This window comes from Molossus molossus, unplaced genomic scaffold (assembly GCF_014108415.1).
Source record: "Molossus molossus isolate mMolMol1 unplaced genomic scaffold, mMolMol1.p scaffold_m16_p_6, whole genome shotgun sequence".
In the NCBI taxonomy this organism is placed as follows: domain Eukaryota; kingdom Metazoa; phylum Chordata; class Mammalia; order Chiroptera; family Molossidae; genus Molossus; species Molossus molossus.
In genome coordinates this window covers 29,153,213-29,172,848 of record NW_023425399.1, presented here as the reverse complement: position 1 = coordinate 29,172,848, position 19,636 = coordinate 29,153,213, and the positions used below count along the sequence as shown (strand labels likewise).

General features: G+C 42.2%; 1 protein-coding gene across 1 annotated transcript in view; it reads left to right on the top strand.

Annotated features, from left to right (window-relative positions):
• FERMT1 (fermitin family member 1) overlaps nucleotides 1-18,737 on the top strand; it is a 29,689-nt gene extending 10,952 nt beyond the window's left edge. The window contains exons 6-15 of the mRNA XM_036245087.1: nucleotides 1,060-1,162; nucleotides 2,010-2,117; nucleotides 2,547-2,678; nucleotides 4,179-4,228; nucleotides 12,069-12,193; nucleotides 12,885-12,991; nucleotides 14,318-14,539; nucleotides 15,129-15,253; nucleotides 16,174-16,315; nucleotides 18,288-18,737. Coding sequence (XP_036100980.1) covers nucleotides 1,060-1,162; nucleotides 2,010-2,117; nucleotides 2,547-2,678; nucleotides 4,179-4,228; nucleotides 12,069-12,193; nucleotides 12,885-12,991; nucleotides 14,318-14,539; nucleotides 15,129-15,253; nucleotides 16,174-16,315; nucleotides 18,288-18,461 — 1,288 coding nt within the window. The 3' untranslated portion in view covers nucleotides 18,462-18,737. The remainder of the gene's footprint in view (nucleotides 1-1,059; nucleotides 1,163-2,009; nucleotides 2,118-2,546; nucleotides 2,679-4,178; nucleotides 4,229-12,068; nucleotides 12,194-12,884; nucleotides 12,992-14,317; nucleotides 14,540-15,128; nucleotides 15,254-16,173; nucleotides 16,316-18,287) is intronic.
• The last annotated feature ends 899 nt before the right edge of the window (nucleotides 18,738-19,636 follow it).

Here is a 19,636-nt window from a genome sequence, read left to right as displayed (position 1 = left end):
CTGTGGTGCACACTGAGTCTTTCTGTCACTGTCCCCGAACTCTGCCCCTTTCCTCCTGCTCTCCTGGCCAGTCCCTGCTTGTCCTTTAGGGCCCAGCCACATGCTCTCTCCTTCACAGATGTCACCGTTCAAGATCAGTCACTTCTCTGCAGTCCTGTTCTCATACTTCACTTGCTCCAGTGCCCTTTGGTCCTTTACCAGAAGGCTTGGACTCCCCCCTGGACCATCAGGTCCTTTAGGATGGAGATTGCATCTTGGGGGCTGATGCAATAGAGGTTCAAGCCTTTTCATTCAGTGGTACTGGTAGTTGTCAACTTTTAATCTCCACCCTTCCACCTCTCCCCATTACCCAGTTTTTTTGGGGGGTTTTCAACTCTAGGACAGTATTATCCAGTATAGGAGCCACTAGATACATGCGGATATTTATATATAAATTTGAAACTAATGAAAATCAAAGCATGGCACGAGACACTTGCAAATCTTCAGTAGCCATGCGTGGCTGGTGGCCACTCTGTTGGACAGGGCCATATGGAATGTTGTTGTAATTACAGAAAGTGCTAGACAATAAGATGGAGCCAGCTTTCGGGTGGACTTGGTGTAGGGGAGAGGCTGTGCGGGCAGTCAGCAAGCACAGATTCTCATTCCGGCTCCACCGTGAGGCACGTGACCTGACATGATCACTTAATGTCACTGAGACTCCGTTTTATCGTCTCTAAAACTGAGAAAGTAAAAACTGCTCTGGCTCCTTCACCGATTACTCTAATGGGTGTGTATATGTAGATATGTGGTACTGGGAAAGCTGTAAGACAACATGCAGTTATAAGCTATTCTCAGGTCCTCTCCCTTACTGGTCTTGGTCATATTATTTACTCGGACTTTGTTCAAGGAGTTGTGTGTGTATGTATGTATGCATATAATATAAACATATATATTACAGGATGTGTGTACATTATATAACATAGATTGTATACTATACTAATATGTAAACATGTTTTATAATACTGTGATATATATGTGTAAAACTAGTTGACTTCGACAACTCACCCTGTTGTTTTCTAGTTGGCTGGACTCCTCGCGTTCCCTTATGGAACAGGGCATCCAAGAGGATGAGCAGCTGCTGTTGCGGTTCAAATACTACACCTTCTTTGACTTGAATCCCAAAGTAAGATGCCCCGGTTGGGGTCATGATGGGTGGCAACCACTCAATGTGTCTCTCTCACATTGATGTTTCTCTCTCTCTCTCTCTCTCTCTCTCTCTCTCTCTCTCTCTTCCTCCCTCTGTTCCTCCCACTTTATCTGAGAATAAATGCAAGAAAAATGTCCTCGGGTGAGGATTAAAAAATATATAATAAAATAAAAAATAAAAATTCTTATCAGCTCTGGACAGTGTGGCTCAGTTGGGAATCATCTTCTGCACCAAAATGTTGCTGGTTCAATTCCCGATCAGGGCACATACCTGGGTTACAGACTCGGTTCCCAGTAGAGGGCATGCAGGAAGCAGTCGATTGATGTTTCGCTTTCACATTGATGTTTTTCTCTCTCTCTCCTTCTCCCTTCCTCTCTCTCTAAAGATCAATAGAGATAAAATTAAAATCTCTATCAGATTTTGATTATGGTTGCACTGAGTTTGCAGATCAGCCTGGGGAATCCCTTCTCCTTTATATTATTTATTACATAAACCATTTTTATTGTCTGCTTTTTGTACCAATAAGAGTGTGATAAAAGAGAAAGAAAATAATGACATCTAAGATGGGTTAGCTTGGCCCGTTGAAGAAACTCTAGGAAATATTTTGGGAAAGTTCTAAATTCAGGAGTAAAAAGAGCTGGGGCAGTGGAAAGGTAGGGGGGTGTTCCTTTCAGTTCCGGAACTAAAGTTTATTGCACGTAATTAACAAGGAATGGCCTCAGTCATTCCAGAATTTTATATTATGGAATAAAGATATGCCCCCTTACACCTCACCCCACCCCACGCCCCCTACACACATATACATACCTGTTTCTTTCTCTAGTACGATGCTGTCCGAATAAACCAACTCTATGAACAAGCCAGGTGGGCCATTGTCTTAGAAGAAATTGACTGCACAGAGGAAGAAATGATGATCTTTGCAGCACTACAGGTATGAGAACGTCAGTGCCTTTTCTCTGGAAGGAGACAAAGCAAGTTGTTCTGCTTGCATTTGATTTTATTCATACTGTGGTGTTTGTTTGTTTTTCTCTTTGAAGAAAGTGCTGTAAATGAGGGGAGTAAATCAAAATGTTAAATGTTCTTCGTACACACATGTGTACATCTTATGTAAAGCTTTACTTGCAATTCTTATCTCTTCCCCACCACAAACTCAAACAGTGATGGAGAAGATCCGACTTTGAACATGACTAACCGTAAATCTCAGAACGATTCAGATTCAAATGTCATTTTCTGTGCATCGGAAGGGAGATCTCCCTGGAGGAGGTGTTTGGTATTGCCAAGGAATTGTGTCTAAAATAAGAACATCTGGCTAATGGATTCATTCATGCTCATAACATGTCTAAAACCTGTTTCTTTGTAGTATCACATCAGCAAACTGTCGATGTCAGCTGAAATACAGGACTTGACAAGTGAGCCTGAGGTCGATGAAGTGGAAGCAGCACTTTCGAATTTGGAAGTGACCCTAGAAGGTGGAAAAGCAGACAACACTCTGGTATGAACTTTTCTGATAACTCCGAACTGTGGCTTTGTTCTGACTGACACATGTAGGTGACTTTTTTTTTATTAGAAATAAGAGAATATTTTGTCTGAATTTGAGAGAAGAAAACATGCTCATCATCTGACAAGCTTAAACCTAGCCAGAACTGACTAGCTTTTCTCAGCTCAGCTCTGTGAGGGACTATAAAATAGTTTCATTAGGACTAATGGCAATACTTTTGTATCATATTTCTTCTTTGGGATGAGTTGGAAGAAAGTCTGCTGAGGACTCTGCTTCACTCTGTGGCACATAGAATTGGTTCCTTAAGTCTAGAAAGAGCCCTCAGTCTGTTGTATGGGGAGGCTGTGGGAATAGAGAAAACGCTCTACAGGGAGCAAAGCCTTACTTATCATCTATTTACCTAGTCACACCTTTCCACTGGGCAAGGTGGACAGAAGTTGAGGGCCTTTTTGTGGAACATTATGAAAACTTCCTGAACCCTCTGACTTCTGGATAAACACCCCCGCTCAGTAAAACATGAACAAATAATACGGGTTTATCATCTTTTGCTTCTTACCCGTGAAATGTAGCTGAATGCCAGCTCATAACTGGAATGCCTCTCGTGTTTGATTCGTTTGTTGGGTGCCACGCTTTTGTTTGACTTCTCAAATCAGGGGAGTAGTTGAATCACATTTATTCAGAGAGGTGGATCCATTGTAATTAGAGTTTTAAAAAGTAATAGATAAAAGTGAGTCACTGTATTCTTATATATTTATGTGCTTGCTTATGATTAAATTCCTTAAAATAGGGAACAGGTATCTTGTAAAACTAAATACCTGAGACAAACACAAAGCCACGAGTCTAGAGATTCGAACCCTTTTCTCCCAGCCCTCAAGGTATTTTCACGCCTGGCTTTGTGATGTCAAACAATAGGCTTTTCAGCTTGAAAACAGGCACAAACCTTCACTATAGAATGAACTTTGAACCAGGTACCTTTTGAGAGTTTAATCAGTAAACTAGATGTACCTAGAGTTGCTCACGCCCACGTACAAGTTGTAAATAATTTTGTTTGCATGTAAAAGTAGTTTCTAACTCAAATGTTTAACTTGAATGGTAGGTACAGGGAATGCTTGGTCAATTTTTATCTCTTTTTCTCATTTGTGTGACATATGACATACAGAACAGTGAAAAAAATGTACATCCTACCACTTTAAGTAGTATCAAATTGCTATCAGCCAAGTCACCACCCAAGCCAAGAACATTGGCAGCCACCACAGAAGCCCCTGCATGAGCCCCATCCCACTGCCAACCCTTCCCACCCCACCCCCACCCTAAGGCAACTACTGGATATGTGGCTTGTGTGACTGAGGACTGAGTTTTTCATTTCATTTCATTGTAATTCTAATGAAAATAGCTCCATGTGGTGAGTGGCTAGTGTTGGACAGAGCAGATGTATAGAGTGTCAGCACCAAGCGTCTAATCACTACTTATGAAATGTCATCTGTTTTTCTTTAGGAGGACATCACCGATATCCCTAAACTTGCAGACAATCTCAAATTATTTAGGTAAGTCCCCCTTAAAGGAAAAGGTTAATCAAAACAAAACCTTCTAGGTAAAGAGTCCAGGAGTTTACATTGAACGTCGATAAAGCAGATTCGTGATTCAAAGATAAGAGAAGGAGCTTTGGCATCAGACAGAAAATGGGCCAAATCCCAGCTCCACAGCACATGCTGCCTGGGTGACCTTGAGCAGTGTCCTTGTGTCTCTGAGCCTCAGTTTCCTGATCTAGAAAATGAGACTATGCCTCCTCTTGAGTTTGTTGAGAATTAAATAAAATAATCCATATGAAGCATTGAGCATGGTGCCTGGCTCATAGTATGTGCTCAGTAAATGGTGGTGTCAACATGGCCAGTGTCCGCAAAAATGGACACATGTGCCAAACTGGAGTTTCTGTTCTGGTCCATCTGGGAGGCTCCGGACACTGGCATTTCCAGGCTCTTTCACAGTTTGAAAATCAGTTGTCACCAGAACTTGGATCTTGTGCTTGTAGAGAGATAACCTTAGTCAACTACCTTTTCCTGTTCAAGTATTTCTGATTAACTCCTCAGGCAGAGTTCTTTATTTCATGGAGAAGAAAGGACTGCCATGTTTCAAGGTGTGTTAGGATGAAAGGAACAAGGTCCCTTTGAAGTTCTATCGGTTACTTATGTCACTTTATGGTTTGTTGACTTTTCTTAACAAACCGACACTTCACTGGGTCAGTTGACTTGAAAAGAAAGAAGTTGCTTTTGATAATAAGTGATACAAGGGAAGACTTAGAAAGAATAAACAATGAATGAAGTATAAATGAGAAGTATAAATGAGAAATAGGCGTCCAAAGGTTACAGTATTTGTCACAATATTCTGCAAGTTTGTTTTCTTTTTTAATGTACTCTCAGGGTGTGGTCTCACACAATAGAGTCATTACTAGTTACAACTCTACAGATTGTGATCATCAGAGCTACAGAAAAACAGTAATAAATTGAATCCACAAATACATCTTCACAAATTATTGATAATTGTTCTACAAAGAAAGTAGGTTCCCTATTCTTTGTATAGAGCAACTCCAGGTTTTTATAAACCACATGGTGACCGTTTCCTTCCTGTAGATGTTTTAGCAAAAAAGAAGAAAGATCTCCTGGAGTGAAGTCCCACATCCCATTCATGGGTTGACACATTCATACTCACAGAATTTTTCTCATGTTTGGCCAGTGGGCCCTTGATCTATCAAAAGTCTCAAGATGCTGAATTTAGTATATAATATAGTTCATGGAAGAAAGATGTGAAGGAGGAAGGGAAAGAGGGAGGAAGCAAAGAAAAAAGGAGAAGAGAAGGGAGGAAGGCGAGCAGAGAATGGAGCTCTGTTCCTAGTGGATGTGTGACCTGGAACAGGCCTGCCCCGGGCCTCCTTTCCTTATCAGTGCAAAGCACTGAACTAGCCCTTTGATTTCAGTGTGTGTGTGTGTGTGTGTGTGTGTGTGTGTGTGTGTGTGTAAACAGTGAAGCTCTTTTTTTTCCCCCTAAACAAAATCAATTGAACCCTCAATATAAATAGTGAACTTCAGATTCCAGCAGCAAGAGGCATCTGATCTAATGCAGATCTCAGTGTTACCATACATACAGAGGAGTGCTGGATAAACTAATAATAAAAGAATTGTAAATGCAAAGTGGATCGTGAAGTGAGACTGAGAAACCCCAACCCCGGGAAATAAAGAGGGAGCCTGGTTCTCCAGGTGGAGCCTCAGCTGCACAGAGGGAGTTGGGCCGTGGGCATCCGTGCTCATGGCTTGGGACTGGGGTTTTATCCCTGTGCAGGGATCAGAGATGACGCTTTAAGGTGGGGTGTGCCTCATGTAAGACAGGGAGCCAGAACCGAAGGCCCTGCCTAAAGGTGGGACTTTTCAAGGGCTGCCTTCTCTATTGAACAGGGAGCAGAAAAACTGCCCATTGGCCGAAAGAAGCATTCTAGGATGGGGTTCTGGTTGGGGATATGAAAAGTCTCTCTCGAGAAATCAGAGCCAAGGTCTGTGCCACACATTGATGCAGATCTAAATTTAAATGTCTTATATGATAAGAGAATCTGAAAAAAAATAAAATAGAGACTGTGTCAGGACCACACAATCTGTGAAATCCTAGCAAATGTCATTTTAAAAATCCTTGGAGGGAAATATTCACAGTCTGGCATGCATGGCCTTATATAGAAAACAATAACTTCCTTTTGACAAAGAGCTTCCAGTAAAAACTACTAACCATTTGAGTTAATGAGCCACCAAAAGGGAAAAGAACAGACCCAACCAACAAAAGGATTAGCAGTTTCAATAATTTTAGGTAATGGGACAATCTGAGGAAACCATAAATTGGGTATGTTTAGAATCATTAAGTAAATTAAGTATAATGGAGAACAGGCAGTACTGAAAAGGAACCAAATAGAAATTCCAGAAATGAAAAGCATAGTCATAAAGACTTAGAACTGAATAGGTACATTAAACATCAAGTTTAAAAACACAGTTAAGAGAGAACTCAGGCAGGTAGAAGTGGGAAGTATGATATAAATAGAAGGTTCAGCGGAGTGTTCCAGAAGAAAATATGGGGGGGGGGGGGGGAAGCAAGCATCTAAAAGAGAATGCTTGAAAATTTTATGTAATTGTTGAAAACAAAAATCCTTAAATTTAGAAATCACAAATCCTAACAAAATAAATTAGTGAAATGTACATCTTGATCCAGCTAACCATTGATAAGAAAAGTCTTTAAAATCAGAGGGAAAAGACATTTTCGACAAAGAAAAACGGTTAGGTGGGCAGCAGGCTTATGACTGGGAAATATCTTGAAAGTACTAAGAGAAGATAGTAATCAATCTAGAATTTTCTGCCCAACCAATTTTTCAAGATTCTACTTTTTGCAAAGCCCTAAATATAAACCAGACAAAATACAATCCTACAAGTAAATTGCATATTTAATTAAAAGAAAAACAATGATGCCCTGGCCGGTGGATCAGTTGGTTGGAGCATCATCACGTGCACCAAAAGATTGTGGGTTTGATCCCAGTCAAAGCATATACCTAGGTTTCGGGTTTGATCCCTGGTTGGGGCACAAAGGGGAGGCAACCCATCGATGTTTCTCTCTCACATTAATGTTTCTCTCTCCCCCTTCCTCTCTGTCTAAAATCAGTAAACATATCCTCAGGTGAGGATTAAAAAAAAAAAAATTATTTATGCCCAACCACCATTGGAGGGACTATTTTGGAATAAACACAATGGCTCCACAGCAGGGTTTCCAGAGAGAGGCCACACATAAAACTCATTCATTGTATCATTGGTTAAACTCCTATAGACAAGTAGGCAAGTTACTGTAGCAAAGAAGTTCCATTCATTCTGATTTACACATAGTACTACAGATTATCCATGAGACTCATTTTACAAATACAGGACTCTTAAAATACAGTAGAATCTTTACAATATTTTTGAAATTTAGTAGAATCTTTGCAATATTTACAATTCATGGGCACAGGGAGAGTGACCGTGAAATCTTTTGGTCCTACATTGAGGCTCACTGGTTAGCAGATGGAAAAATACCTGAAGTAGAGTTATACATTTTTGTTTTCTCAAAAAATGTTTTCAAATCAATGACCTTTTGTGATGACAAGTGACCATGAGTAGTAAGCCTCCAGATGGTTGCAAGATAAAAAACATACTTAGTCTTAAAGAGAATATTTTGAAAATAGTTATTTCAAAATGTTTTTATTGTCAGTGTTGCCAATGATACTGCCTATTAAAACAATGATACCTACACACCTTTAAAACTTGGAAAGAGAATTTTTCTGTGTTAAATATATCCAAATTAAAAGCTATAGTGTATTTTTTTTTTTTTTGTCTTCACCCAAGGACATTTTTTCATTTTTTGTTCAGATAGAGTAGGGAGGGGGAGACAGAGAGAGAAACATCGATGTGAAAGGGACACATCGAGTGGTTGCCACCCGCACTACCAACCAGGGCCGGGGACAAACTGCAACCGAGGTACATGCCCTTAGTGGGAACCGAACCTGGGTGTCTCTGGACCACAGGCTGACGCTCTACCGCTGAGCCAAACCAGCCAGGGCAAAAGCTATAGTGTATTTTAAATGTACTTATTTTTTTTTTTTTTTTTTTTTTTTTTTATCCTCACCGGAGGACATTTTTCCATTTTTTGTTCAGGTAGAGTGGAAGGGAGAGGAACAGAGAGAGAGAGAGACATCGATGTGAAAGGAACACATCGAGTGGCTGCCACCCGCACAACCGACCAGGGCCGGGGACAAACTGCAACCGAGGTACGCGCCCTCAGCGGAAACCGAACCCGGGTCTCTCAGGACCGCAGGCCGATGCTCTAACCGCTGAGCCAAACCGGCCAGGGCTTAAATGTACTTATTTTAAAATATATAAAGGAAACATATCCTGACTAATATGCATGAGTGATTAACATCAGAGAAGATGGAAATCAGTGGCTTTGTTTCAACAAAAACCTTCACAAACAGGTGGATAGCGTTATATGAACATTTTGATTCAGTAAGCACGGCCAAGGGTATATTTCCTCAACTGGGATTTATGTAACTGATTAATAACTTCCCTTCTTAAACCAAACTAAACTTTTTCTATTTATTTATTATTTATATGTTTTATAATGTATATAATTTATTATGATATGTTATAAATACAGGGATTGGCAAAAGTAGATTAACAGTTTGCTCACCCTGTATACAAATATCACAAGTAAACAATTATAAATCTGTTAAGGCAGCAATTCTCAACTGGCATGCAACACGAATTTTTATTTTTTATCATTATGATTATTATTATTTTGTTAATTCTCACCTGAGGCTATTTTTCCATTGATTTTTAGACAGAGTGGAAGGGACGGAAGGAGAGAGAGAAACATCTGTGTGAGAGAGACACATTAATTGGTTGCCTCCTGCATAGAACCTGCAACCCAGGTATGTGCCCTTGACCAGGAATTGAACCCATGACCTTTTGGTCCACCGGCCAAAACTCTAACCACTGAGCCAAACTGGCCAGAGCACCACAAGAATTTGTATTTATTTATTTATTTATTTATTTATTTATTTATTTATTTATTTATTTTATTTATTTATTTATTTATTTATTTTATTTTTTTTTTTTGGCATGTGCCCCTAGTGGGAACTGAACCCGGGACTCTCTGGTCTGCAGGCCGATGCTCCAACCGCTGAGCCAAACCAGCCAGGGCCAACACAAAAATTTTTAAAATACGCAATACCTGATTAAAGGTCACTGACCTCTTTCCCTTAGATTATCAAATTAAACAGTGACAAAAGCTAACATAACAATAGCCATCTGGTGTGAATGAGTCAAAAAAATTGTATATTTTTCTTTTTTTTTTTTTTTGTCAGATCGGCAAAAAATGTATTTTTTGATGTGCCGCAGAATTTTTAGTCTTTAGTTTATGTGTACCATGAGATGAAAAGGTTGAAAATCACTGTGCTAAGGGATACATACTCGAAATATTTTAAAGATGGGGTGTAAACTAGTGTTTCTCAAACTCTGGGAACCACCTTAGGAAAGTTTACTTAAAATGCAGGTGTCTGGGCCTAATCTGGACCTGTGACCCTTCATCTCAGGGACTGGGCCACGCTGGCGCATCTCTGACGAGCTCCCTGCCAATTCTGGTGAGCACTAGTTTGAGAACCATTCTTCTAGAGTATAGTCCAACTCTAGCAGGACATTCAAAGTCCTGCCCTGGTCCCAGCCTACCTTGCTGTTCTTGTCTGCATCATCCCCCACACATGGAAAGGCTGTAGCCACAGAAACTACCCCCTCCCCCATTTCCACTGCTCAGCACAGTGCCCAGCGTGAGGTCGGTGTTCAAGAAATATTCAACCCAACTCTTACCGACAAGGTGCCCAGCTCTGACTCACCTCTGCATTTTGCATATGCAGCTGCCACCTTCTGAAATTTCTTTTCCCTGTTCCACCAATCAAATCCTTATGCATCCTTCATTCTGTGTTTAAATGCTGTGTCCCTCTGTAACTCACTCCACCCCACACCCGTGTTATGTGACTTACCATATTTCATTGCACTTATTTATTTTGTGCATTGCCCTCTTTTAACTATGAGCTTTATGAGGATTCAAGAAACAATCTCATTCTTTTTTATTTTTTATGTTTATATTGATTTTTTAGAGAGAGAGGAACTGAGAGAGAGAGATAGAAACATCAATGAAATACATCGATCAGCTGCCTCCTGCACATACCCCACTAGGGATCGAGCCGCAACCCAGACAGGTGCCCTGACCAGGAATCAAACCGGGACCTCTCAGTCTACAGAACAATGCTCAATCCACTGAGCCACACCGGCAGGGTGACATTCTCATTCTTATGCACATCATTCCCCACCCAGTGATCTTCTCCACTCCCCCTTCCCCACCCTGCCCGACCCAGCCTCCAGAACATGGAATAGGAGCAATAACCTTAGATTTGGGGACTTGCGGAAATAGTGTGGAAGGTGACAAGACTGGAAAGATAGTAGGAGGAATTGGAGATCTTTTGATATTTTCAAAGCCCAGTTAAAATGGAGAAGCAGGGTTCCATTTTTCATTCTGAATAGAAATATTTAGATGCCGGGTCTAAACTGAGACAGTCCTACTTTAGGTTATAGGCTGAGCCTTTAGATTTTATTTTGAAAAGACTGTTAATGTTGGAGAATCTGATTCTTAGACAAACAATCTTTTACATATATTCCTTAGAATTAGATCAACTACAACTCTCAACATTTTAATGCAGTGGTTTTCTGAATCCTGGAAATGTTAACTTCATATCATGTTTTCAATTTTATTTTATATTTTTTATGTCATATGCTCCTGTTAGGCACTCTCTTTCACTGAACATCTTCTCCCTGATCCTTGGACTAAGGATACACCTTTTTATCTAAGGAAAGATGAGGATTGATGTGTTAAAAGCCTTACCCAAAATTATGTACCAGTGGCATTAACACCAGGCTTCCTCTCTTTCCCCCGTTCTTGAATGATCCACCCAAGGCCAGGAAGTTCCACTGAATCGCACACAACTCAGTATCTTTTCTCTTCCCATCTTACCCCTTTCTTACTCCATAGGTCTCACATTTTCTATTTTCAGTGACTCAACTGAGTCCTCCCATAGACACTGTCAACTTTGTGTAGCCCAGAGAACAAAGTCTCCTGGCCCCAAAAGAGAACACTGTTAGAGATCTTTCCCCAAAATATTTTTAGTAACAATATAGATTAGCAGTAGATTTTGGTGCTTTCCACAGCTCACTGGGAAGTCTCTGGTGGTTTCTCTTAAGGCTCAAGAGGAAACTACAGAACAGGTTGCTCACATTTTCATCTGATGTTCGTGTCTGGCGACTTGAAGGTTGTGCTGTTCACGTGGACAGCTTTCCCAGGTCACAGGCGTGTGTGGGAATTTCGGATGTCACAGATTATTATTATATTTATTTAGCATTTCAGTTGTTCCAGGTGCTGTGATAAGCACTTCACAGAGATGACCTCTTTCCGTCCTCACAAAAGCCCTGTGAGTGGCAGGCTGTTACTCTTCCCATCACGCAGACAGTGCATGTGACCCAGGCAGGTGAAGTGTCTTTCCCGGGTCACACCTCCAGATGGCAGCAGAGCCAGAGGGTGGCCCGAGGTGATCTAACTCCCAAGCTTTTGCATTAACTCCTACATCTCAGAGCAAAACCCCATTTCGAGTTTTTAAAATTTGCAAATTGTTTTTCAAAATATAGCGTATATTGTTTGAAAAAGCGTCTTGATGTGCTTGAAATTTGCAATGGTTCCTACATTTCTGGATGGTTGTTTAAATGCTTCCCATATTTTCATTCACAGGCCCAAGAAGCTAATTTTGAAAGCCTTCAAGCAATACTGGTTTGTCTTTAAAGACACGTCTATAGCCTACTTTAAAAATAAGGAACTTGAACAAGGAGAACCAATAGAAAAATTAAATCTTAGAGGTAAGCATGCTCTACAGCTTGCCGTGGCTTATCATAACCCAGCAAGGGGATGAAAGCCAAGACTCCTACCCACAGCGGGGAAGTCGACTCCCAGCTCCCCACGGCGCAGGGGCCTGGAGTGTGGTTTAGTGAACATGCTTATTTCTATTCTGCTCTTTCTTCTTTCCCAGGGGTGGTCATTGGCATCATAAGTACAATACACTGTAGGATCATGAAAAACTTTCTGAATTTCAGAACAGTTATGTTTAACTCAATGTTGCTTTAGTGCCTATTCTGATTTCTGCAAGTGACTGTGATTGTACTGGTAACACTGTTGGTTGAGATATTTTCTTAACCAGTGCACTCCATCCCCTTGTTACGTGGCAATCAAAGAATTTCCTGTGCTTAGATTTATTTTGAAGTTCATATTCATAGTTGTTTCTATGGGTTAGGATAGCCCAATAAATCTTTCAAATGAGTTCAATTGGTAATATATATTTTTAATCATCAAAGAAAATATTTTTCTCTGTCATGTTCATTGTAAGTCTTAATTAGTTATCTTTAAATTAATATTATCAGCCTGTTGCTCCATTTTTCAGAAGAGAACCAAATCTCAGGGGCTTATGTTCCAAGTCTTTATTTTTGATGCAGACCTGATATTTCTGTAGCACATTCTCAGGACTCAGCTGTGACCCCGCCTTTTGTTCCGCAGGCTGTGAAGTTGTGCCAGATGTGAATGTAGCAGGAAGAAAATTTGGAATCAAGTTACTAATCCCTGTTGCTGATGGTATGAATGAAGTGAATCTGAGATGTGACCATGTAAGTAAAACCATAGAAATGTTCAGTCACTTCACCTTTATGAACCCTAAGGACAAACCATCTGAGGTGTTCTCTCCAATGAGAACACTGTTGTATCTGTCAGCTATTGCTTCGTAACAAACAACCACAAAAGTCACAGTGGCATATACCAATAAACACTTGTTTCTGGAACGTCTGCCGGGAGGCTGGGGGTGGATGGTTCAGGCTGGTGTCAGCTGGGCAGATCTGGCAAAGCGTGGTTCCTCACTGCAGGTTGAGCTCACTGTGTTCTGGACCCCAGGCTGCCTGGGCAGGCTCTTTTCACAGTGATGGCAGAAATGCAAGAAAGCAACTGGAAACATGTGAGACCTAATACTCGGGCTTGCAGGTGGTACACTGTCCTTTCCACCCATGTTCTGTTGGCCAAAGCAAGCCTCAAGGCTGGGCCCAAAATCATGTGGGGGGAATTACACTCTGGTCTGGTTGAAGGGACTATAAAATTACATGGCAGAGAGTGTGGAGATGGAGGCCAATAATTCAGTATACCACACCTACTGTTGCTCTGAAGAATTTCAATCTTCAGCTGCATCCCCTTCACTCCCTAAAACACACACACACACAGCACACGTTACACATAGAAGGCACCGCTCTCTGGTTCAGATCTCATCAATGGACCTGATTCCTACTGTGGGACTAGTCTTTACTAACGATGGGTCAGAGTAGAAATAATATGGGAAATAAATCAACGGTTTTTTCCTTATTTTTTTCTGTCAGAGAGATCAGATGAAATCTGAAAATGGAAATCTATATATCAAGGATGACTGTCTGGTATTTGAGGTTTTCAGCTGTCTGTGCTCCATGGCATACATCCTTGGTCCATCTGTAAATTAATGGAATTTAGCAAGACTGACACTGCAAGGAAAAAAAAAAGCCCGGCTGGCGTGGCTCAGTGGTTGAGCGTCAACCCCATGCACCTAGAGGTCACCGGGAGTCCTGGTCAGGGCACATGCCAAGTTTGTGGGCCCAGTCCCCAGTGGGAGGTGTGCAGGAAGTGGCCAATCAGTGTTCTCTCTCATTGATGTCTCTCTCCCTTCCTCCCTCTCTCTCTCAAATCAATAAAGAAAAAACGTTTTTTAAAAAAACAAAAACAAAGACTGACATTGCTATTCTCTAGCCCCTTGTGGAGTGTTAAATTAGGTGACTAACAGCCACTCAGAACATATGCACTTTAATCTTTGCAAGCCTGGAAGGTGATCATTTTGTATGATAAAGATACAAAATGATCACCTTCCAGCAGGACGGCGTTGCACTTGAGCTCGCTTCTCAGCCCTCCTGTGTTCGCTGCAGGAGAACCAGTATGCCCAGTGGATGGCTGCCTGCGTCTTGGCATCAAAGGGCAAAACCATGGCAGATAGCTCCTACCAGCCAGAGGTCCTCAACATCCTTTCATTTCTGAAGATGAAAAATCGGAACTCGACATCTCCACTGGCTTCCAGTCTCGAAAACATGGACATGAACCCAGAATGCTTTGTGTCACCTCGGTGTGCAAAAAAACACAAGTCTAAACAGGTACTGCTAATTTTGTTGGGGCAGTTGTTTGCGGTGAATTCTGTATTTTCGGAAATAAAATGTGGCCTTAAAATGATTGAGGCCATCATCATGAAAAATCAGTTGATGGGCAAATTTGACTATGGACTGGATATTGGATGCTATAAAGAAATTATAGTTAATTTTGTTAGAGAAGACTGAACTGCTAACTGAATATAGCAATATGCCCTGACATACTTTAATTAAAAATAAAATTATTTAGTCGCTACAAATTAAACTTTTACATCATGCTTCCATAAGCATGGGTTAGGAGTTAAACAGATCAGCTGATTCAAGTAGACGCAGTGTCCTTGGACACAGCACCAGCCCAGAAAGAGAGACCCAGATCTGTCCATCTGCATGAACCTTATGACCTTTTGTGTTCTTGTTTCTGCTTCTCCCTTGCAATTTGCATGTGAGGGGTGGGGATATGCATGAAATGAGTTGTCTTTGTAGAGCTGCTGGTGGGTCTTGCATTTACTTCTCTCTTAAGGGAGCTAGAGCTAATGGGATGGTTCTAGGGCACTCAGTGCATGCTAAGGAGACTTTGATGTCTCTTGTTTCTGTTTAGCTGGCAGCCCGGATTATGGAAGCCCACCAGAATGTGGCCCAGATGTCCTTGGTGGAAGCCAAGCTGCGGTTCATCCAGGCGTGGCAGTCTCTGCCTGAATTCGGCCTTACCTATTACCTTGTCAGGTGATTACAGTGCTCACTTGGCGCTCTCACTTTGCAGTCCATTTTAAGTGGCTTCCTTGGAGCCCAGTTTATTCTCTTAGTCTACACTGTAGAACTCCTTATTTTAGAAGACTGCTCTTTCACAGTGGCCCAAGACTTTGGCTGCTCATAAATGTCTTCCATACCTCTGTCCAAAGGGCCCCAGATCATGAATCCTTGCTGAGGTGGAAAAGGAAACTCAGTTCTTTAAGGATAACAACATTTGCAATACCGGAGAGAGAAGTCACCTGTTGATTTTACGAAATCTGTGACCTCCTTTCATGTCCGGTTTCCTCCACTAGACTGTAAGCTCCAAAGCCAGGAATTGTCTACCCACTGAGGTCACTGCTGTCGTCTCAGGGCCTGGGGGTGCCTGGCATACACAGTTGGTGCTGATTTTGAACTCGTTAGTTTGATCTCCTCTTTGTTGCTTTCCTCTAATAGCAATTTCACTTAAAGAATGTCTTTGGGTCCGACCGGTGTGGCTCAGTGGTTGAGCGTCGACCCATGCACCAAGAGGTCGCTGGTTCGATTCCCCGTCAGGGCACATGCCCAGGTTGTGGGCCTGATCCCCAGTGAGGAGAATGCAGGAGGCAGCCATTCGGTGTTCTCTCTCATCAATGTTTCCATCTCTCTCTCCCTTTCCCTTCCTCTCTCTCTAAAATCAATAAAGGAAAAAAACAATTTTTTAAAAGGAAAGAGAATGTCTTTGGGACAGTCTTCATTCTTTCCATTCGTCATATTATATAAATGCCCTTCTGTAGAAAGTTAATCCCTCACTGCCCATTCTTAAGTGATTTAGAAATGTTTGTATTATTTATCTTGAAAAAGTTGTATGTGAATGAACACTACATGACAGGAAGCAGTTGCTTCTTTTAATCATGTTCTGTTTGTTTTTTCAGATTTAAAGGAAGCAAGAAAGATGACATTCTGGGCGTTTCATATAATAGGCTGATTAGAATCGACGCAGCCACTGGGATTCCGATTACAACATGGAGATTCACCAACATGAAACAGTGGAATGTCAACTGGGAAATAGGACAGGTAACGTGGAAGTTTGGGATATATTTGGTGTTGAGCCTGTAAATGTGCGCCCTCGAAATTGCAGGTTATTCTGCTTTTAAAAGCTGTTCTTATATTTAGAACTCAGAAACTGCAAACATGTGGCATTGTCTGCTAAAATAATCACATGCCATCTGGGCAGTTTCCTAACATGTACAGACCAAAATGCTTTTGAATTAACCCCACTAGTCGGCTTAGTCTCCATACAGACTCTCAGATTGCTGAGCAGTTTGATTTATTTCCTTCACCTCAGCCTAGGATTATATAAGACTTAGGCTGATAATTACTTAGCAGAAACTCCATGAGCTGTAACTGTCACCCAAAATAAATCCAAAACAGGCCTCCTCTGACTGGCTGCCAAAATGTCTAACTGGTTGAGGACACAGAGGCTCCATTGCCCAGCTGGAGAGCATTCCAGTCCCCCAAGGGAAAAACTGCTAATGAAGCAAGCAAGCAAGCGAAGTGCTCAGGGATGACGGAGACGAGCTTAGCCTCAAGTGTAGGAGTCCCCATCATCTGCACCCAGGGAACTAAGTACAGGCCAGGGCTGCATCCTGGGCAATTCTAGGTGAAGTTATAAGCACCTTACCATCCTGCTTAGCATCCCTCTTCCCTCGTTTCCTCATCTTTCTAGCAGAAAATCATCAACCTAGAGGGATGGTAAGAGACTCACACTCTCTCTCTCTTTTTTTTTTTTTTTTTTTGGTACGTGCCCCTAGTGGAAACCGAACCTGGGACTCTGGTCCGCAGGCCAATGCTCCAACCACTGAGCCAAACCGGCCAGTGCTCTTTTATTTTTAATGATTTTGAAAGAGAGAGAGAGAGAGAGAGAGAGAGAGAGTGAGTCTCTTACCATCCCTCTAGGTTGATGGTTTTCTGCTAGAAAGATGAGGAAACGAGGGAAGAGGGATGCTAAGCAGGATGGTAAGGTGCTTATAACTTCAGAAAGAAAGAAAGAAAGAAAGAAAGAAAGAAAGAAAGAAAGAAAGAAAGAAAGAAAGAAAGAAAGAAAGAAAGAAAGAAAGAGAGAGAGAGAGAGAGAGAGAGAGAGAGAGAGAGAGAGAAAGAAGAAAGAAAGAAAGAAAGAAAGAAAGAAAGAAAGAAAGAAAGAAAGAAAGAAAGAAAATAAATACATTTATTTGACATTTATGCATTCATTGGTTGCTTCTTATATGTGCCCTGACTGGGGTTTGGACCTACAACTTGGCATGTCGGGAGGATGCTCTAACCAACTGCACTACTTAGTAACTCATACGTTTTTTTTAAGACTCATGGATGCTCACCTGCAGGGCTGTTAGCCATCTGGGCACTCATTTGTAGAATGGGGCTGAGATTAGATGACTCCCAAGGCAGTGGTTCTAAATCTGGTTGCATATTAGGATCACCTGAGGAGTTTTAAAACCCTACTGCCCAGGGCACCCCCGAGGCCAGGTAAGGCCGAATGTGTAGGGGCAGTAGCTGGGTACCCGTAATATTGAAAGGACCTCGGGTGATTTTAATGGGTAACCAAGGCTGAGAACCCTTAATGTCTCAGTTTCTTCTGGTGCTCAGAGTTTATGACTTTCAACTGGGAAAGGGTGTGGGCTAGTGGTTAGAAAAAATTTCAGGTGGGTCTTTATTCTCCATTAAAAAGTCAGTAAAATACCCTACCCTTTGACGCAGGGAATGCTTAGAACATTCTACATCTAAGCAAGAGACAGAAAGTATGTGTGTGTTGGAAGTTAAAATGTTTTGCCAAGTTCACAGCACAGGTGACGCCACAAGAGGGCGCAGAGAGCAAAGATATGTTTTCTGTAAGCAGTTTGTGAAAGTGTTTTTTGTGGGGCGGGGGGGTTTGGGGGGCAAATCCATCTGTCGACCACCTCAGCAGCCCTCAACCCTGGGGCCATGTCCAGCAAAGCAGCTTCTTTCTCCTCTTGTCCGAGGTTAAGCTTACCTGTGCCTTCCCTTCCAGGTGGCGATCGAGTTCGACCAGAACGTCTCCATTGCGTTCACCTGCCTGAGGGCAGATTGCAAGGTCGTGCACGAATACATTGGCGGCTACATATTCTTGTCCACCCGCTCCAAGGACCAGAACGAAACACTTGATGAGGATCTGTTCCACAAGCTGACAGGCGGTCAGGAATGAAGCAGAGCTGGACTGTGGGACCCGTGGCTGTCAGTATATAGATTCCAGACTGACAGACAACATATATTCACCACCAAGTCACCCAGAGTCTTGCCTCATTTTAAACACACTGCCGAGCACCCCCCTTTGCTTACTTTGCCTTGTGCTACCAGCAGTGGAAGGAGCCTCAGTTGCCTTTTCTGTAAAATGGGAAGGCAAGAAAAAGGATAGGACTCTAAGATTACTTTGCAGCCCAGCATACAGCTTCAGGTCTGTGACTTACAGAACCTGCAAGGGAATGGCTAGACGTATTCCTGTGCTTACCTGCTCCACTGGTAAGTCAGCACAGAAAACAAACTTTAAAAGCAAATGTAGCAAGCGCAAATCTCACTCCATAAACTCAGGTATGGAAAGAAAAAGGTCATTCCTTAACAGAAGTGCTTTTAGCTCCCATCTTGTGGAAATGGCAGAAGGAATCACACATACACATTTTCCATGAAGGTCAAGGTTGCGGGTGGAGTGAGGACAGGTGGGGTTTCCTGATGCCAGTTGGTGACAAGAGGTCAATGTGGTGGCCCTCGATGTCATCAGTCCACAGTGACTTCTGCCAAGGTGACACTGACCCATCTGGTTTGGACATTAGTCCTATCAGGTTACTGCCACCTCCCACGGGTCCCATTCCATTCTGGAGCTCCCTCAACCCCTTTTATGTCCCTCTTGATGAAATAGGTGACACAGGAAACCTGTTCCTCAACTCACCCCCTGTCTGCACTGCTTCCACTTTGGGTTGGGGCTCAGGAAGACAGGCCCAGTGCTCTCTGTTCATAAAACCACCTTCCCACATCCAGGCTTCCAATGAAATTCCCATCCCAACGGGTCACAAAGAGAAGGACAAGACCAGGCCAGGCCCTTTCTCAGAGACTACCACGTTCAAGGGTGATGGCTTTCCCACTGGCCTTGTCTGGTCCGGGGGGCAGGGAAGCCTTGTTCTTATCACTCAGCATTGTTCTCCGGGATTCGGTGTCTGTTTACATCACTTCTGGCCTTTCCCCTTAAAGGCCTTGGCTTTCATAACTCAAAAGCCCATCACAGACTTCTTTTCTCTCTGCCTTAAGTCATGAGCGCAGGCCAATGAACAGCTGCCTTAGTTGTCATTTTCTGTCTTGGTTCGTCAGCATTAGGAGGAGTGGGTTTTG